Source organism: Bufo gargarizans, unplaced genomic scaffold (genome assembly GCF_014858855.1).
Source record: "Bufo gargarizans isolate SCDJY-AF-19 unplaced genomic scaffold, ASM1485885v1 original_scaffold_2032_pilon, whole genome shotgun sequence".
NCBI lineage: Eukaryota > Metazoa > Chordata > Amphibia > Anura > Bufonidae > Bufo > Bufo gargarizans.
The window spans coordinates 232,052-253,374 of record NW_025334611.1 but is presented as its reverse complement, the minus strand read 5'-3'; the positions used below and the strand labels follow the sequence as shown (position 1 = coordinate 253,374).

At 41.8% G+C, this 21,323-nt stretch overlaps 1 protein-coding gene across 1 annotated transcript in view; it reads right to left on the bottom strand.

Moving 5' to 3' along the window:
• Nucleotides 1-5,773: 5,773 nt before the first annotated feature.
• Nucleotides 5,774-21,323, bottom strand: part of LOC122923879 (cytochrome P450 2G1-like) — a 57,717-nt gene continuing 42,167 nt past the window's right edge. Inside the window, exons 9-10 of the mRNA XM_044274729.1 lie at nt 6,112-6,253; nt 5,774-5,985 (exon numbers count right to left, since the gene is read on the bottom strand). Coding sequence (XP_044130664.1) covers nt 5,831-5,985; nt 6,112-6,253 — 297 coding nt within the window. The 3' untranslated portion in view covers nt 5,774-5,830. The remainder of the gene's footprint in view (nt 5,986-6,111; nt 6,254-21,323) is intronic.

Sequence of the window (21,323 nt, the reverse complement as noted above, 5' to 3'; positions counted from 1 at the left end):
GTATCGCCACGTCCATAACAATCTGCTCTATAAAAATGTCACTTGACTGAATCCCTCATGTGAACGATGTAAAAATAAATAAATAAAAACTGTGCTAAGACAACCAATTTTTTGGTCACCTTGCCCCATAAAGTGTTATAATGAATGATCAAAAAATCATATGTACCCAAAATTAGTACAAATAAACCTGGCACCTTATCCCCTAGTTTCCAAAATGGGGTCACTTTTTGGGAGTTTCTACTGTAAGGGTGCATCAGAGGGGCTTCAAATGGGACATGGCATCTAAAAACCATGTGGCACTCCTTTTCTTCTGCGCCCTGCCGTGTGCCCATACAGCAGTTTATGACCACATTTGGGTTGTTTCTGTAAACCGCAGAATCTGGGTAATAAATATTGAGTTTTGTTTGGCTGTTAACCCTCGATGTGTTAAAGAAAAAATTGGATTAAAATGGAAAAACTGCCAAAAAATGAAATTTTTTATTTGATCTCCATTTTACTTTAATTCTTGTGGAATGCCTAAAGGGTTAACAAAGTTTGTAAAATCTGTTTTAAGTAACTTGAGGGGTGTAGTTTCTATAATGAGGTCATGTACGGGGGTATCCACTATGTAAGCCCCACAAAGTGACTTCAGACCTGAACTGGTCCTTAAAAAGTGGGTTTTGGCAATTTTCTTAAAAATTTTAAGAATTGCTTCTAAACTTCTAAGCCTTCCTACATCCTAAAAAAATAAAATGACATTTCCAAAAAGATGCCAACATAAAGGAGACATATGGGGAATGTTAAGTAATAAATATTTTATGAGGTATCACTTTCTGTTTTAAAAGCAGAGAAATTTAAATTTAGAAAATTGCTAATTTTTCTATATTTTTGGTAAATTTGGGATTTTTTTATAAATACAGGTGAAATATATTGACTCAAATTTATGACTAGCATGAAGTACAATGTGTCACGAGTAAACAATCTCTGAATGGCTCGGATAAGTAAAAACGTTCCAAAGTTATTACCACATAAAGTGAGATATGTCAGATTTGCAAAATTAGGCCTGGTCAGGAAGGGGGCAAATGGCCCAGATGTGAAGTGGTTAAAGATGTCTGTCACCTCTTTTAATACTGTATATGAAAGTAACTCAAATGTACTGCAGTACACAAACTATTATGCTTCACAACTGGTATAAGGTATTGGTGTGCAGTGTAATTTTTCCTCCAAACTTTATGCATTTTTACTAAAATGTTTCCCTTTTGAGTCATCTATCCATAGAACATTTTTTTTTTAAGAAGATTTGTGGAATATCCAGTTTCAGCCAAATTTGAGACTGTATGCAATGTTTTCTTTGGGAAGCAGCAACTCCCTTTATTGTGTCCTTGCACAAACACCATTATTGTTCATTGTTTTTCTAACAGTGGACACATAAACAGAGCATTTTGCAGTTTGCATAGTTTTCTTTAAGACTACATTCATACATCAAAATGGTCCGTTTTTACTGAGGCCTAAGGGACAGACTTTAAAGTGTAACTGTCATATTTTTTTATTTATTTGTGAGTTTACTAGAGCTAGTCATGTATACCTGAGTTAGTTTGTCTGATTGTAAAAGATCTGTAATTACCTTATAATAACATATTTCAGTAATGTCCCCTGTCCCTGAAAAGACCGTTGCTATGGCTTGTCTGTCTTCCCTTTAGTGTAAACAAAAGACAGAGGGGTGGTCCTCCAAACTGTATGTCTGCATTAGGCTTCAGAGTGAGGAGGCGTATCTCTCAGTAATTCAATCTGATTGGCTGGCAGGGAGCTGTTGACTAAAGCAAGTGTGTATGGGAAGTGAGGGAAGGCAGTATTGGCTTCAGAGAACTGGCAGAGGAGCCATCTTGAGAAGATCTGCATATTGTAGGGTTCAAAACAGCTGTAATTAAGGGAAAAGCTCAAGGAAAACAGTGTTATGTGAAGAAACTACTGTTTTATGCATAATTGTGCAGTAGCAGTAACATATGGTAATACAGATTTTTTTAATGAAAACTTGACAGTTATACTTTTAAAAATGTACCCTTCATTTGTATGGCAGCTGTCGGTCATTAAAAACAAACATAATAGAACATGTTCTATTTTTGACACCCGTTATTCACTGGCCATAAAAAAAATTGTAATGTGAACAATTCCATAGTCTATGACTGTTCTTAAAACGGGTTGTTAAAAAAAAACATTTATTTCATGTCTGTATTTCACTATCATGTGAATGTAGCCTAAGTTGGTTGCTGTTACCCTTAGGTTTTTTTTTCACCTGTTTTAGGATCGCCCATTGTGATCTTCACAGGCCACCTATTCCAAGGCAGATTAGCAACAGTTCTGGTTTCTCCATTTGCAGTAAGTATAATTTACACTAACCAATCTTTCTTGATGAGAACAGGGGTTTGTCCCTCAGTAACTAGGCTTTGCGTGTCTTTATGTAATGCACTTTGAAACCCACACTTCCAATCTCATCTCCATTTTCTAACTCTTGAAGCAGTCATTAACAGAGAGGTTAACTCATTTTCTACCTAGACTGTAGATATTTACTTAATGAGCTCAGTAAGGGTACTTTTACACTAGCATTTTTCTTTTCCGGCACTGAGTTCTGTCAAAAGGGCTCAATGCCGGAAAAGAACTGATCAGGCATATCCCCATGCATTCTGAATGGAGAGTAATCCGTTCAGGATGCATCAGGATGTCTTCAGTTCAGTCTTTTTGACTGATCAGGCAAAAGATAAAACCGCAGCATGCTACGGTTTTATCTCCGACCAACAAAAACTGAAAACTTGCCTGAATGCCGGATCGAGCATTTTTTCCCCCAAAGGAATGTATTAGTGCCGGATCCGGCATTCAAAATACCGAAAAAAAAAGGTGAAAAAAATAAATGCCAGATCCGTTTTGCCGGATTACACTGGAAAGACAGATACGGCATTTTTCTGACTGATCAGGCATTTTTAAGACTGATCAGGATCCTGATCAGTCTTACAAATGCCATCAGTTGGCATACGTTTTCCGGCGATGGAACTGCTTGGTGGATAACTCTGCCGCAAGTGTGAAAGTAGCCTTAAAGATTTGAACCGTAAAAATGTTTGTATGTTGTTCATTTAGTCATTGCACATTGTGTTTATACATAATTGTGACTATTTTAGCAATCAGACCACATTTTATGAGTAGGGATGAGCGAACACGAACTGCAAAGTTCAGGTTTGTACTGAACTTTGCGAGTTCAGGTATCCGGGCCCAAATCCAGACTTTTTCACTGAAGTCTGGGTTTGGGCGATTTATGAATTACTTTATTATTTTCCGTTATAACATGGTTATATCGGAAAATAATGTACTGTATTTTTTGCTTTATAAGATGCTATTTTTTCCGCCGATAGTGTGGGGAAAATGGCAGTGCGTCTTATTTAAAAGCGAATACTAGTGACTTAGTGAGTGCTTCAATTGGAAACGTTCACTTGTATGCATTAGGTGCTGGGAGAGGGGAGTGAAGCAGTGTGAGCGTTTCCTGTTTCATATGGGGGTCTGATCTAAGGATCTGATATGAGGTATAATGAAAAATATTTTTTTCTTATTTTCCTCCTTTAAAACCTGGGGTGCGTCCTATCAACAGGTGCGTCTTATAAAGCAAAAAATATGGTAATTCTTAAGACAGAATGCAAAAGGTAAACCTTTAGAGGCATTTTGCATTCCATTATAATAGATGTCTATGGGAGCATAACTGATGGCAGAGAGGTCTAATAAAAAAAAAAAAAAAATTTGTATTTTCCTCCTCTAAAACCAAGGGGCATCTTATGGGCAGGTGTGTCTTATAGGGTGAAAAATACAGTAAGTATACCTATTTTTTTTATTTATTTGTAAGATTATTTTTCCTGCACAGCCCCTTTAAAGGAGGAGATGAGCAGTTAGGGCTTGTCTCATTTCAGCAAATGGCAATCATCATGTAGACAAAGTTAATACAAGCCACTTACTAATGTATTGTGACTGTTCATATTGCCCTTTTTGCTGGCTGTATTAATTTTTCCATTACGTTACACACTGCTCGTTTTCATGGTTATGACCACCCTTGAATACATCAGTGGTGGTCATGCTTGCACATAATAGTGTAGAATGTCTTTCCAATACTGTGCAAGCACAACCACCACTGATGGACTAGGTGGTTGTAACCCCTGGAAATGAGCCATGTATAATGTGATGGAAAAATGAATCCAGCCAGCAAAGGAGGCAATTAAGACAATCACAATACATTAGTAAGTTGCTTGTATTAACTTTGTCTATATAATAAATACCATTTCCTGAAGTCAGACAACTTCTTTAATGGCTGAGACACAAGGGACCTACTCTTTTTTTAACTCTCCTGCTGATGTTGATCATGGGTAGAAGTGAGCAGCAAAGTTCTTGAAAATTAGATTTGGCTGCTTAACCAAATTTAACCAAAAAAATTTGCTTCATGATTACTTTGTCATGAAGCGCATTTCTTTGCAACTAGTGTGTGCAATGACAGGGAACAGTGATTGCGCCGCTCCCCGTCATTGTACCCCTCAGATGCTGTGTTTATCTCTTATTGCAGCACATGACATTAATATTAAGGTCTATAATAAAAATAAATAAAATCATACTTCCATTTGATCGTGAAGAGCCCACCACCACCATCTTGATTGAAGATCCAGAGTGAAATCTCACATGGCGCGTGATGACGTCATCACGTCAGCCGACATGGTAACGTCATACGTCACCGCGCATAAGATTTCACGCAGGATCTTCATTCAAGATGGCGGCGGTGGGCTCTTCATGCTGAAACCAAATGGATGAGGTGAGTATGATTTTTGTACTCCATTTCGGAAAAAAATTGATTAGTTACCACAAAGTAAGAAATTCGGCTTCACAGCAAATCGAATTTTCCCAGAAATTCGGATCAAAGTCAACTTCAGACAGCTCGTTCACTCAGTACTAGTCATGGGGTCATGGCATCTGGCACTGTGCCCCATGATTATTTATAATATTCCTGAATGGCTGATTTAGTGGATTGGCTTTGTTTAGGATTGTAGACTGTCCTAAGGACTTCATGGTCACAGAACAACCAAACAATGGTATCTCTGGATGCCAGGACCACTAAATCAAGACTAAGTTTCTGAACTTCCTACATCAGTGTTTTGGTCAGTGATTTCCATCAGTGATTGTGAGCCAAAACAGGATTGGAGCCTCAGTAGACCTAAGGTATAAAGGGAAAGATCTGCACCTGTTCTGTGTTTAGAGCCGCAACTAGTTTTGGCTCAAAAACACTGATGCAAATCACTGACAAGAACACTGATGTGTCAATGAGACATAAGGCTAACTGTTGGGCAGTCACACATGAGTCTCTTTGATGGCCACACCTACTGGTATAGGTTCTGTCCACCCAGCCAGTCATGATGCTTGACCATTCAGTCAATCCGGAGGTTTGACTAATTGGCCAACCAGGAGACTCAGTCAGTGGACCAACAAGGGGAAATATTAGTGCAACCTGGGAGGTTGGCTCTCTGTTTGGACTAAACCCTGCCCTTCTAACCTGGATTTACCCTTGGACTGTCTGGATTCCCATTCTTCTGTTATTCTGACACTTGTAGTCCTGACCAATTATTAGAACTGGCTCTAAACTTGACTCTGTCCTTAGATTTTTTCTTGTTCTGATGTTCCTTTCTGATTATCCAGCTTCTACCCCAGATTGTCTGATACTTCTTTTATCGGTTTGCACCACCAGTCAGCAGATAATATCCCTCACACAATGCCTACAGGTGATTCAATAGGAATGTTTTTTATTTTTTTATTTGACCCTATTATACTACAGCAATTAGCGAGGGACAAAACGCATCTCATATGGATGAGGGGTAATCTCAATATCCGAAGGGTCTTCATCTGATTCCAAATTGAATGTCTGCAGGATAGAGATGAGAAAAAGGAAAATCTCCATTCGTGCCATTCCTTCTCCTAGGCAAATCCTTCGCCCTGCCAAAAAAAAGTTCAGATATTTGCTTTTGAACAACATCTTAGTAAACAGAAAATTGTAATTCGGCTTAATCTTATCATCAAAATGCATGAAATTTGTATTCCATATCAATGCCTGAGTAATACCTGATGAGAATGGCATGAAAGCTTCATTCTTCTGAAACTCCCCTTTTTCATTCAGAAAATGTCCCGGGTCAAATTTTGTTGGGTTCCTGAAGTATTTGGGGTCTTTCAGTACAGAGGAGAGGAAAACAAACACTGTGGTATCCTTCAATGCAATAAAAAGAGACAATATAAGAATGATTTACTACTACATATAATATAGTTTTTTTTACTAGGAGGGTTAAATCTGTGGGAAAATTAATCAACTAATGATTCTCCAGCAGCAACCCCATGAAGTAAATGAAGCATAAAATTTTGATTAAAAAAATAATGAAAAAATATATCAATGGTATCTATATCAATATATTAATATTAGTGTTGGGTGAGCATGTCTAGTAGTAAGTATTCCTATACAGCAGAAGTCTCACATTTTATTTATTTTTCAAACACCCAGCCATGCAGATCTATAGTGTAGTGGTTAACATTATGGACTGTAATGTAGAAGGCTGTGAGTTTGAAACTTTTCAGAAATAGATGCTAAATTAAATTTATATATTTTATTTTTTAGCAATGGTAGAAAATGTTTAATAAAAAAATAAAAAAGAATTTTATATATATATATATATATATATATATATATATATATATATATAGAAAAAGAAAGTCCAGCGGGAGCACCAACCATAAAAAATGGGTGCAAAATCCAAGGGGGATAACGGCAGTCCCCAATAATATAATCGAAGAAATAGGACTGCACTCCAGATATTGACGAAATCAAGTGGTTTTATTCACCCATATTATGGCAAATCTTGCGACGTTTCAGCTCTTGCGAGCCTTTCTCAAGCATAGAGTAAGTGAAAGTGAACACATATAAAGCGTTACAAAAAGTGTTACACCCATCGGGGTGTGGTTACAATCAACTTAATTACAGACATGTGTTACAATTTTAAAGTGCATGTTTAACATAGTAACTAGTGGAATACATTTTTTCATATCAGGATATAGTTCCTTTACACACAGAATAAAAATATATCCAGGACCAGTGTTCCAATTAGAATCATAAAGTGTTATAAACATACTGAATAGGGATCCCAGGAGAAGACTCAGCAAGCCATGGAGCCCACATATACCATCACGTATCTTTAGCGTCTCGATCTCATCAATGCGCATGCCCAGAGTGACGACATCATGTGAGTCGCCGTGTAAGATTGGTGCGCATGCGTTCTACCCAGTAACATCTCGCCGCACCATCTTGGTTAATGGAAAATAGCCCCAAGTGACAGCTCTGCGCCCATCATATAGATGGTAGCTAAACGGAGTAAATATCCTCCCAATATATTTTAAGAGCCATAACTATAAAATAAGATTCATAAAGAGTGTTGCAGACCGCAGCAGGGATCTCCTACAGAAACCAGCCTCAGGACCGGGGTCCCCACCTCTCGGGAAGGACACCGGACCGTGGGGTCGTACACGTCAGGGGGGGACATCTCCATGCACCCCACCGACGTGTCTGGCCCTCTTGCTGGAAATAAAGCAGTCTGGGAGGGATAATCCCTCACCCTTACAAAGAGTAAAAACATACTGGAGCTTAATGATATATCTGGAGTAGCGCATACACCATAGGACGCTGTAGTTGGTACTGGGCTGCACCGCTTCCATTGAGTCAAAGTCCAGGGGTCCGTACCCAGCACTGTGAGGGTTAAAAATTCTAAAAGGCAAGAAAAAAATATATATTAGTTTCCAAATCTGTCAGTTGTGCAATTGCATATATTACTTTCACAATTCTGATGCACCTATTACATACGTGGAAAAGGCGCAATCACATACATGCGTGGAAAGGACGGGCAGGCGACAGATCAACAGACACCTATCTAAACTCCACATTTAATCCTCTGGGGTGCAGAGTATCTAAATCATAAATCCACCTCAGTTCTCTTTTCTTGAGAATTGCCAAGCGGTCTCCACCTCTCCTTGGGAGCTCAACATGGTCTAGTATCCAGCATCTCAAGTCCCGCTCGGAATGCCCAAGGGACGTAAAATGCCTGGAGACCGGTAAATCGGCACGTTTTTTTCTTATTGAATTCCTATGGTTATTCAATCTTAGTTTTAGTTCTGTAGACGTTTCACCGATATATATTAAATTACATGGACATGCTAACACGTAAATCACATAAGAAGATGAACAATTTAGGTGAAACCTAATGGGATATTCTTTATGTGTGGTAGGATGTGTAAAGGATCTAGATTTGCATATATAGCGACAGTTAACACAATTGAGACATGGATAACAACCATGTCCCGATTTAGACAATGTCGTTGTACTGCTGATTTTTTTAGGGCCTACATCCGCTCTAACCAAATGGTCCTTAATATTTTTACTTTTTCGGTATGATAGGAGAGGAGGGGAATTCAATTCAGGTATATCTTTTATGGACCTACTGAGGATGTTCCAATTATCCTTTAGAATACGTCCCATCTCCACACTGCACTCAGAATATGTGGACATGAAAGGTATTCTGCGGGTCCTCTGTAGGTTAGAGGTAATTTTCTCAGGGCTATTCTGTAAAACGTCATTTTTTTGGGCAGATAGCAATCGGTGGGGATAACCCCGTCTCTTAAATTTATCCACCATCATATCCAATGTGGATATTAGCTCAGTCTGCTCCGATACTATGCGTTTAGCACGTAGAAATTGTGAATGTGGAAGATGTTTAATTAAACTACGAGGATGACTACTTTCGTATCTTAAAGTGGTATTCCTGTCAGTTGGCTTCACATAAAGGCCTGTATTGATCGAACCATCAACCAATCTGACATTGGTATCAAGGAAGGATAGTTCAATCTTGGAGTAAGACACCGTGTACTGGAGGTCAGAATCAATGCTATTTAAATATGCATGAAACTCAGTCAGCTGCACTTCTGAGCCTGACCACAGGAGGAAGACGTCATCTATGTACCGCCACCACCCAATAACATACTGAAGTGGTGGGATACATAGATGAAGTCCTCCTCCATGTGCCGCATGTAAATATTTGCGTACGTGGGGGCCACGTTGGACCCCATCGCAACGCCACGTTTTTGATTAAAAAAGGTATCCTGGAAAAGAAAATAATTATTTTCCAGAATAAGTCTCAGCAGGATATTAATAAAACATTTGGACTGTTGTGTAATAGACGATCCATCCAGATATTTATTCACAGCAGATATGCCCTTCTCGTGTCCTATTGACGTGTATAAAGATACAACGTCAAAGGACACGAGAGTAGCAGTCTGCAACTCGGCTGTATCAACTGCTCTCAGTTGCTGTAAGAAATGCCCAGTGTCCTGAATATATGATTTACCGGCCGTCGAGAATTCTCGCAAAATCCTATCAAGAAACATAGCGATTTTACTAAACACAGAGTCCGTACCAGAGACGATGGGGCGGCCGGGGGGGTCCACAAGAGTTTTGTGGACTTTGGGCAAGATATATAAAACCGGAGTAATGGGAGAAGACACGGTTAAATATTCCCTTAGCCCTTCATCAATAATGCCCCCGGCCACAGCATCGGACAAAATATTTTTGATAATATTCATAATCTGAAATTTAGGGTCATGCTGTAACAAACCATACACATCTGTATCACGGAGTTGACGTTCAATTTCCTTAACATAATTACATGTATCAAGAACAACCACCCCACCCCCCTTATCGGCGGGTTTAATAGTTAATTGGGGGTTGCTTCTAAGTTGGGATAGGGCCTCTACTTCCGCAGTCGTCAGGTTAGATTTATTTAATTTTTCTATATCACCAAAACGGGATTTTAACTCCCTGACATCCCTTTTGACTGCGGCAATATAGGCCTCAACAGCAGGTTCATCTACATAAGGAAAAAAATTACTTTTATTCATTAAACCCAATTTCTTGAGTGAAAATTCACTCGTATGTGTCAGTGTGTCAACAGTATGATGCTTAAAGAAAACCTTCAGTTTAATAGATCGAAATAAATCATTTAGATCCATTTCTAGATCGAACCAATTTACCTTGGATCTTGGGCAAAATGTAAGCCCTTTAGAGAGGACACTATGTTGGGCTACAGTCAGTTCAGCCGAAGACAAATTGAAGACTATTGTCTCTTTCTCTGGGGTGGTACTTTCGTCGATTGTAGTCTGGTCCGGTTGTATCGCTGCTTCCCTTTTCCGTTTATACCTGCGGCCTCCTCGCCTTGTCCTTGATCCTTTCCCTCCTTTATATCCAGAATGTCCCCTAAAAAAGATTTATTCTCATCTGGGGGTAGTTGCATAAATCTCCGACTTTTTTTATTGCGGTTAGAGCCCGTAGATGGTGTATCCGATTGCCACAATGTGTGGCAATCGGATACACCATCTACGGGCTCTAACCGCAATAAAAAAAGTCAGAGATTTATGCAACTACCCCCAGATGAGAATAAATCTTTTTTAGGGGACATTCTGGATATAAAGGAGGGAAAGGATCAAGGACAAGACGAGGAGGCCGCAGGTATAAACGGAAAAGGGAAGCAGCGATACAACCGGACCAGACTACAATCGACGAAAGTACCACCCCAGAGAAAGAGACAATAGTCTTCAATTTGTCTTCGGCTGAACTGACTGTAGCCCAACATAGTGTCCTCTCTAAAGGGCTTACATTTTGCCCAAGATCCAAGGTAAATTGGTTCGATCTAGAAATGGATCTAAATGATTTCTTTCGATCTATTAAATTGAAGGTTTTCTTTAAGCATCATACTGTTGACACACTGACACATACGAGTGAATTTTCACTCAAGAAATTGGGTTTAATGAATAAAAGTAATTTTTTTCCTTATGTAGATGAACCTGCTGTTGAGGCCTATATTGCCGCAGTCAAAAGGGATGTCAGGGAGTTAAAATCCCGTTTTGGTGATATAGAAAAATTAAATAAACCTAACCTGACAACTGCGGAAGTAGAGGCCCTATCCCAACTTAGAAGCAACCCCCAATTAACTATTAAACCCGCCGATAAGGGGGGTGGGGTGGTTGTTCTTGATACATGTAATTATGTTAAGGAAATTGAACGTCAACTCCGTGATACAGATGTGTATGGTTTGTTACAGCATGACCCTAAATTTCAGATTATGAATATTATCAAAAATATTTTGTCCGATGCTGTGGCCGGGGGCATTATTGATGAAGGGCTAAGGGAATATTTAACCGTGTCTTCTCCCATTACTCCGGTTTTATATATCTTGCCCAAAGTCCACAAAACTCTTGTGGACCCCCCCGGCCGCCCCATCGTCTCTGGTACGGACTCTGTGTTTAGTAAAATCGCTATGTTTCTTGATAGGATTTTGCGAGAAATCTCGACGGCCGGTAAATCATATATTCAGGACACTGGGCATTTCTTACAGCAACTGAGAGCAGTTGATACAGCCGAGTTGCAGACTGCTACTCTCGTGTCCTTTGACGTTGTATCTTTATACACGTCAATAGGACACGAGAAGGGCATATCTGCTGTGAATAAATATCTGGATGGATCGTCTATTACACAACAGTTTAAATGTTTTATTAATATCCTGCTGAGACTTATTCTGGAAAATAATTATTTTCTTTTCCAGGATACCTTTTTTAATCAAAAACGTGGCGTTGCGATGGGGTCCAACGTGGCCCCCACGTACGCAAATATTTACATGCGGCACATGGAGGAGGACTTCATCTATGTATCCCACCACTTTCAGTATGTTATTGGGTGGTGGCGGTACATAGATGACGTCTTCCTCCTGTGGTCAGGCTCAGAAGTGCAGCTGACTGAGTTTCATGCATATTTAAATAGCATTGATTCTGACCTCCAGTACACGGTGTCTTATTCCAAGATTGAACTATCCTTCCTTGATACCAATGTCAGATTGGTTGATGGTTCGATCAATACAGGCCTTTATGTGAAGCCAACTGACAGGAATACCACTTTAAGATACGAAAGTAGTCATCCTCGTAGTTTAATTAAACATCTTCCACATTCACAATTTCTACGTGCTAAACGCATAGTGTCGGAGCAGACTGAGCTAATATCCACATTGGATATGATGGTGGATAAATTTAAGAGAAGGGGTTATCCTCACCGATTGCTATCTGCCCAAAAAAATGATGTTTTACAGAATAGCCCTGAGAAAATTACCTCTAGCCTACAGAGGACCCGCAGAATACCTTTCATGTCCACATATTCTGAGTGCAGTGTGGAGATGGGACGTATTCTAAAGGATAATTGGAACATCCTCAGTAGGTCCATAAAAGATATACCTGAATTGAATTCCCCTCCTCTCCTATCATACCGAAAAAGTAAAAATATTAAGGACCATTTGGTTAGAGCGGATGTAGGCCCTAAAAAAATCAGCATACAACGGACATTGTCTAAATCGGGACATGGTTGTTATCCATGTCTCAATTGTGTTAACTGTCGCTATATATGCAAATCTAGATCCTTTACACATCCTACCACACATAAAGAATATCCCATTAGGTTTCACCTTAATTGTTCATCTTCTTATGTGATTTACGTGTTAGCATGTCCATGTAATTTAATACATATCGGTGAAACGTCTACAGAACTAAAACTAAGATTGAATAACCATAGGAATTCAATAAGAAAAAAACGTGCCGATTTACCGGTCTCCAGGCATTTTACGTCCCTTGGGCATTCCGAGCGGGACTTGAGATGCTGGATACTAGACCATGTTGAGCTCCCAAGGAGAGGTGGAGACCGCTTGGCAATTCTCAAGAAAAGAGAACTGAGGTGGATTTATGATTTAGATACTCTGCACCCCAGAGGATTAAATGTGGAGTTTAGATAGGTGTCTGTTGATCTGTCGCCTGCCCGTCCTTTCCACGCATGTATGTGTTGCGCCTTTTCCACGTATGTAATAGGTGCATCAGAATTGTGAAAGTAATATATGCAATTGCACAACTGACAGATTTGGAAACTAATATATATTTTTTTCTTGCCTTTTAGAATTTTTAACCCTCACAGTGCTGGGTACGGACCCCTGGATTTTGACTCAATGGAAGCGGTGCAGCCCAGTACCAACTATAGCGTCCTATCGTGTATGCGCTACTCCAGATATATCATTAAGCTCCAGTATGTTTTTACTCTTTGTAAGGGTGAGGGATTATCCCTCCCAGACTGCTTTATTTCCAGCAAGAGGGCAAGACACGTCGGTGGGGTGCATGGAGATGTCCCCCCCTGACGTGTACGACCCCACGGTCCGGTGTCCTTCCCGAGAGGTGGGGACCCCGGTACTGAGGCTGGTTTCTGTAGGAGATCCCTACTGCGGTCTGCAACACTCTTTATGAATCTTATTTTATAGTTATGGCTCTTAAAATATATTGGGAGGATATTTACTCAGTTTAGTTACCATCTATATGATGGGCGCAGAGCTGTAACTCGGGGCCATTTTCCATTAACCAAGATGGTGCGGCGAGATGTTACTGGGTAGAACGCATGCGCACCAATCTTATACGGCGACTCACATGATGTCGTCACTCTGGGCATGCGCATTGATGAGATCGAGACGCTAAAGATACGTGATGGTATATGTGGGCTCCATGGCTTGCTGAGTCTTCTCCTGGGATCCCTATTCAGTATGTTTATAACACTTTATGATTCTAATTGGAACACTGGTCCTGGATATATTTTTATTCTGTGTGTAAAGGAACTATATCCTGATATGGAAAAATGTATTCCACTAGTTACTATGTTAAACATGCACTTTAAAACTGTAACACATGTCTGTAATTAAGTTGATTGTAACCACACCCCGATGGGTGTAACACTTTTTGTAACGCTTTATATGTGTTCACTTTCACTTACTCTATGCTTGAGAAAGGCTCGCAAGAGCTGAAACGTCGCAAGATTTGCCACAATATGGGTGAATAAAACCACTTGATTTCGCCAATATCTGGAGTGCAGTCCTATTTCTTCAATTATATATATATATATATATATATATATATATATATATACACAGCGATCTTCTGTATAGACATATAGGCTAATTTGGATTTAAATACACTGACTCGAGCACAAGCGATGTTCACTCAACACTAATTATTACATATTTAGAATATATAATATATTATTGCTAAAACATCAGTAGTAGTTTCCCACATATATATCAGAAGTATGATTATATATAATCATACTTCTGATATATATGTGGGAAACTACTACTTATGTTTTAGCCATAATATATTTACATATATTATAATATATTATATATTCTAAATATATAATAATTAGTGTTGAATGAGCATCGCGTGTGCTCGAGTCAGTGTATTTAAATCTAATTTAGCCTATATGTCTATGCAGAAGACTGTACAGTGTGGGAATCCCCCAGTGTGAGTCTGCAGCTTAGGAGTCCCTGCTTTGAAAGGGACCCTGTCACCTCCAAAAGTAATATAAAACTGCCAGCTTTACCTTATAGCAGCAGCCAGTCTGTAACTGAGCCATACATTTATTAATTCATACTTCAGAAAAATGCTTTTTTAAATCTCCCTGAGCGCTCTGTTTGCAGTGTGCTTGAAGTCAAGGGGGCAGCGGCCTCTTTTTCTTCAAGTCAAGCAATGCCCGCCTTTTCCTTGCCCCCTCCTGACTATGATTTACATATTTACCATTCCTTGGGATCGTGCCAGTCTGGCGCCTGCGTGGTGCGCCGCTTGTAAATGCACGATCCCATCTCGGGCTCCCGCAGTCAGCCGGGCATACTTTTGGAACTGCGCATTCGCCGTCCGGCTCGATTTAGCAAGCGCGCACGCTGATTAATGCCAATGCGTGGCTACTTTGAAGAACCTAGAACTATGACATATTTTCAGTTGTTTCACACTTTTTTGCTATGTATATAATTTCACATGTGTTAATTCATAGTTTTGATGCCTTCAGTGTGAATCTACAATTTTCATAGTCATGAAAATAAAGAAAACTCTTTGAATGAGAAGGTGTGTCCAAACTTTTGGTCTGTACTGTATATATATAAAAAAAAGAGAGAAAGCAGTGGCAGCACCGTCCTGATGCAAGCTGGTGGGTGCAGCAGCCCAATACAGATTAAAGCCAATCCAAAAATACAAAATAAAAAAGATGGGCAGCACTCCAAATAGTAAAAATGAAAAAATCTTTATTTACCCCAGTGGGAGATGCGACGTTTCGGCTCTAGACAGGAGCCTTCCTGCTTGAGGAAGGCTCCTGTCTAGAGCTGAAACGTCGCATCTCCCACTGGGGTAAATAAAGATTTTTTTCATTTTTACTATTTGGAGTGCTGCCCATCTTTTTTATTTTATATATATATATATATATATATATATATATATATATAAATTTGTAATTACACATTTAGTTTGTGCCATACATTTTTTACAATTACTAAAAAACATATAAAATATATAAATTTGATCTCTATTTCTGAAATGGATCTGCTGGGATTTAAACTCACAACCTTTTGAATTAGAGGCAAGAATCTTAACCACTTGGCTATACAACCCAATGATAATTTGTGCTAGAAAATACTCATAGTAGTTCCTAAAGTAGTAAGTATTCCTATACAGAAGGAATACTTACTGATACAGAGCACCCAGGCATCGGGAAGTGTTCTACTCAAGCACTTTGGTGTTCGACTAACACTAATCAATATCCATATATCAATGCTAATTTCTGTTTGTATCCATTCTCAGCTAGGGCTTGATAAGGAAATCTGCAAGAGGCCTGAAAGGGGACTACCCCTTTAAAAAAATTACTGTATTTTTGCAGACTATAGGACGCAACTAGGATTTGGAGGAGAAAAATAGGAAAAAATAAATAAAATGTGCATCAGACCCCTCAACCTCCATCAGCCTCCCATCAAACCCCCAACCCTCCATTATCCCCAGACCAGCCTCTAATCAGACCCCCCGAGCCCCCCTCAGACTCAGATCATACCCCCAATCAGCCACAAATCAGACCCCCCCAGCCCCAATCAGCCTCGGATGGAACCCCACATCCCTCATCAACCCTTTAGATCAGACCCCCAATCAGACAGTATCAGCCTCTGATCGGACCACCCCAGCCCCACTTAGCCTCAGATTGCACTCCCAGCCCCCATCAGACCTCAGATCAGATGTTTAAAAAAAAAATGTAAACTTACTTTTCTTGCTCTAGACAGCACTGCATATCCAAGACTCACTGCACTACTTCTTCCGGGTCCAGCTGTGTACAGTCATAGTGTGAACCTATGTGCACTATGTCCTGCCACTGTGCATGGTCAGAACACCACAGCAGAACCTGGTAGAAGACCAGGGGAGGTGAGTACAGCCAGCACTGACCTCACCTCCCCATGCCTCCCCCATGTTAATGACCACTACCATAATGCAACCAGTCATTAGCATTCAGACTATAAGATGCACTGCCACTTTTCCCCCACTTTTTGAGATCGTTCCCTTTACATAAGATTAGGATTTAGCAAATTGTCGGGAAGGAAGCGTTCCTTCCCGGCCATCTGCTGATCACTAGCGGGGGAGACCACAGCATTTACATGCACCAATCTCCCCCAGCTCCTCCAGAGTATGGGAGGAGTGATCGCTATTGCCATTGCTCTTTCCCGTACAGTATCATTGTTTTCCGGCAGCAGATCGTGTTTACATAACCCCATCTGCCAATGGGAAACGATGATCCAATTACCTGATGAATGAGCATTTTGCTCGTTCATCGGGTAATCGGCAGTGCATTTACACTGCCAGATCATCGCTAGTGAGTGTTACTCGTAACGCTGGTTAGTGAATATCTGTTCAAGGGCCATGTAAAGCGCCCTTTATAGTCCCAAAAATACGGTATGTCATTAAGAGAATTATAGTGTGCATACCACCCTTTGTTATGGAAATTGCACAGCTAGCAATGGAGTCTCCATACATGTTGATAGGATTAGCCTGGCTCCCTGTAATAGCCACTTTGAGCTTTTCATGTCTAGTAGCCACAGGCTTTTAGAAAAACTCTCATATTGTACCTTTGTTAAAGATTTAAAGGAAATATGTCCCCAATTTTTTTCCTGTCCAGATAGCAACACATCCTTTTTTGCTGATCTGTTTTTATTTCATGATTGCAGACTTATTTATTCTATTTCTTTTTTTTTTTATTTAAATATTTTATTTGTAATACAAAAATACATATCCATATAACATTTATGCTGTTATAAGATCCTGAAGTCCGTAAGTTTCTGATTTATAAACATAGTTAATAATAATTTCATTCAATTACCCATACTTATGGGGATAGTACAGGTCAAATGGAGATCTCACTTGCTAAGAGGAGAGCGGGGCTCCCCCGACATCGGCAGCCCAATCGGGCAAACACATACAGCATCTAACTTAGCATGTTAGTGTCTATAAAGGGCAGAGATCGGGGGCCCGCGGCCCGGGCGGCCACCAGGAAACAAGCGCGCACCCCACGTGTCCTCTCCCAAATATGGGTGAAGAAGGACAGGATTAACAATCTTAGATCCATTCACCTGGTGCTCACATTAACCATGCATAGCGGGCTTACAACGATCTTTGATCGAAAACATTTCTTGAGGCAACCTAGGGGGTCCAGCAGTCTTCTACCGCAGTGGAGAAAGAAAAAAAAACCCACATGCATATTTTGGTGCCTCATCCCCAGATAGTTAAGATTGAAAGTTAATGCCCAGCTTAACCGTACCTCGCATACAATCACACCAGTATCTCAGGTGCAAGGGGACTCAGGTCGAGTATCACTCGGCAATCACCGGCATTTTAAAAGGAATGTGGACAGAAACACCACCAGAGACCGGCCCTGTCCCCTAATAGCACCCATACAACATGTATCGTATCACTGCCTACAGTCAAACCGCATATCAACAGAGAGAACCGCATTTCGGGTCGCACCCCGCCCCCGGGCCGCCCAGGGTCCCGAGCCCCGGGTCCCCACCCACAGAGCGCACAGTGTCCTGATTTAACAAAAAACTTTGGCCATTATTCAGTGCCGGCGAGTCCCGCTATCCTCCAGCGTTCCTAGAGTAACTTCACATCCTTCGCCAATTACAATGCATACGGAAATACCGGACTAATAAGATCATCCCCAGCCCACCCCCCCCCCCCCACCCCCACCTTGCAGGGGAAAAAAAAAAGAGAAAATAAAATAAATGAATAAATAAAAACTAAAAAGGATATATGATAAAAAAAGGGCAGTTCCAGATTGATTAATTAACCATGTCCCAATCTTCCCAGAGTTTACCCCACTTTGAATAAGATCCTCTTTGTTTATACAAAATCCTCTCATAACTTTTCACTTTCTCGACCAGGGCCAACCAGTTACTACAATCTGGAGCGGAAGAGCAAAACCATAGCCTAGAGACCAGAAGCCTGGCCAAGAACATAACCTTAATCAATAGTTGGCGTTTTATGGGCTGGTAGTTAACCCCCGATAGGTCTCCCAGAACCCATATCCTGGGAGACAAAGGAACAACAATATTAAGTTTACGAGCCAGGGTAATTTGGACCGATCTCCAATAGCTGCCCACCATTGGGCAGTCCCAAAACAGATGTAAATTATCTGCCTCGGAGTCGCCACAGCGTGGGCAGTCAGAGGAGGCTCTAAGTCCTCTCCTATATAACCACATAGGTGTCACATATATTTTGTGCAGAATATTGAATTGTACAACAGTGTGATTAAAATTCTGTGAAACAAGTTTTAAGCTTTCCCCTATGTCCTCCCATTCTGGAGGACCCACCTCTGGGAATATCAAGGACCAAGATTTCTGTCCTGGAGAAAGAAGACCCATAAAAATTTTTTTCATTAAGTGTCTATAACTAGAGTTGAGCGAACACCTGGATGTTCGGGTTCGAGAAGTTCGGCCGAACTTCCCAGAAATGTTCGGGTTCGGGATCCGAACCCGATCCGAACTTCGTCCCGAACCCGAACCCCATTGAAGTCAATGGGGACCCGAACTTTTCGGCACTAAAACAGCTGTAAAACAGCCCAGGAAAGGGCTAGGGGGCTGCAAAAGGCAGCAACATGTAGGTAAATCCCCTGCAAACAAATGTGGATAGGGAAATGAATTAAAATAAAAATTAAATAAATAAAATTTAACCAAAATCAATTGGAGAGAGGTCCCATAGCAGAGAATCTGGCTTCCCGTCACCCACCACTGGAACAGTCCATTCTCAGATATTTAGGCCCCGGCACCCAGGCAGAGGAGAGAGGTCCCGTAACAGAGAATCTGGCTTCATGTCAGCAGAGAATCAGTCTTCATATCATAACAGAGAATCAGGCTTCACGTCAGCCACCAGTGCAACAGTCCATTGGCATATATTTAGGCCCAGCACCCAGGCAGAGGAGAGAGGTCCCGTAACAGAGGATCTGTCTTCATGTCAGCAGAGAATTAGTCTGCATGTCATAGCAGAGAATCAGGCTTCACGTCACCCAACATTGGAACAGTCCATTGGCATATATTTAGGCCCTGGCACCCAGACAGAGGAGAGGTTCATTCAACTTTGGGTAGCCTCGCAATATAATGGTAAAATGAAAATAAAAATAGGATTGAATGAGGAAGTGCCCTGGAGTCCAATAATATATGGTTAAGGGGAGGTAGTTAATGTTTAATCTGGACAAGGGACGGACAGGTCCTGTGGGATCCATGCCTGGTTCATTTTTATGAACGTCAGCTTGTCCACATTGGCTGTAGACAGGCGGCTGCGTTTGTCTGTAATGACGCCCCCTGCCGTGCTGAATACACGTTCAGACAAAACGCTGGCCGCCGGGCAGGCCAGCACCTCCAAGGCATAAAAGGCTAGCTCTGGCCACGTGGACAATTTAGAGACCCAGAAGTTGAATGGGGCCGAACCATCAGTCAGTACGTGGAGGGGTGTGCACACGTACTGTTCCACCATGTTAGTGAAATGTTGCCTCCTGCTAACACGTTGCGTATCAGGTGGTGGTGCAGTTAGCTGTGGCGTGTTGACAAAAGTTTTCCACATCTCTGCCATGCTAACCCTGCCCTCAGAGGAGCTGGCCGTGACACAGCTGCCTTGGCGACCTCTTGCTCCTCCTCTGCCTTGGCCTTGGGCTTCCACTTGTTCCCCTGTGACATTTGGGAATGCTCTCAGTAGCGCGTCTACCAACGTGCGCTTGTACTCGCGCATCTTCCTATCACGCTCCAGTGCAGGAAGTAAGGTGGGCACATTGTCTTTGTAGCATGGATCCAGCAGGGTGGCAACCCAGTAGTCCGCACAGGTTAAAATGTGGGCAACTCTGCTGTCGTTGCGCAGGCACTGCAGCATGTAGTCGCTCATGTGTGCCAGGCTGCCCAGGGATAAGGACAAGCTGTCCTCTGTGGGAGGCGTATCGTCATTGTCCTGCCTTTCCCCCCAGCCACGCACCAGTGATGGACCCGAGCTGCGTTGGGTGCCACCCCGCTGTGACCATGCTTCATCCTCATCCTCCTCCACCTCCTCCTCATCCTCGTCCTCCTCGTCCTCCAGTAGAGGGCCCTGTCTGGCCACATTTGTACCTGGCCTCTGCTGTTGCCAAAAACCTCCCTCTGAGTCACTTCGAAGAGACTGGCCTGAAATTGCTAAAAATGACCCCTCTTCCTCCTCCTCCTCCTCCTCCTGGGCCACCTCCTCTTCCATCATCGCCCTAAGTGTTTTCTCAAGGAGACATAGAAGTGGTATTGTAACGCTGATAACGGTGTCATCGCCACTGGCCATGTTGGTGGAGTACTCGAAACAGCGCAACAGGGCACACAGGTCTCGCATGGAGGCCCAGTCATTGGTGGTGAAGTGGTGCTGTTCTGTAGTGCGACTGACCCGTGCATGCTGCAGCTGAAACTCCACTATGGCCTGCTGCTGCTCGCACAGTCTGTCCAGCATGTGCAAGGTGGAGTTCCACCTGGTGGGCACGTCGCATATGAGGCGGTGAGCGGGAAGGCCGAAGTTACGCTGTAGCGCAGACAGGCGAGCAGCAGCAGGATGTGAACGCCGGAAGCGCGAACAGACGGCCCGCACTTTATGCAGCAGCTCTGACATGTCGGGGTAGTTGTGAATGAACTTCTGCACCACCAAATTCAGCACATGCGCCAAGCAAGGGATGTGCGTCAAATTGGCTAGTCCCAGAGCTGCAACGAGATTTCGCCCATTATCACACACCACCAGGCCGGGCTTGAGGCTCACCGGCAGCAACCACTCGTCGGTCTGTTGTTCTATACCCCGCCACAACTCCTGTGCGGTGTGGG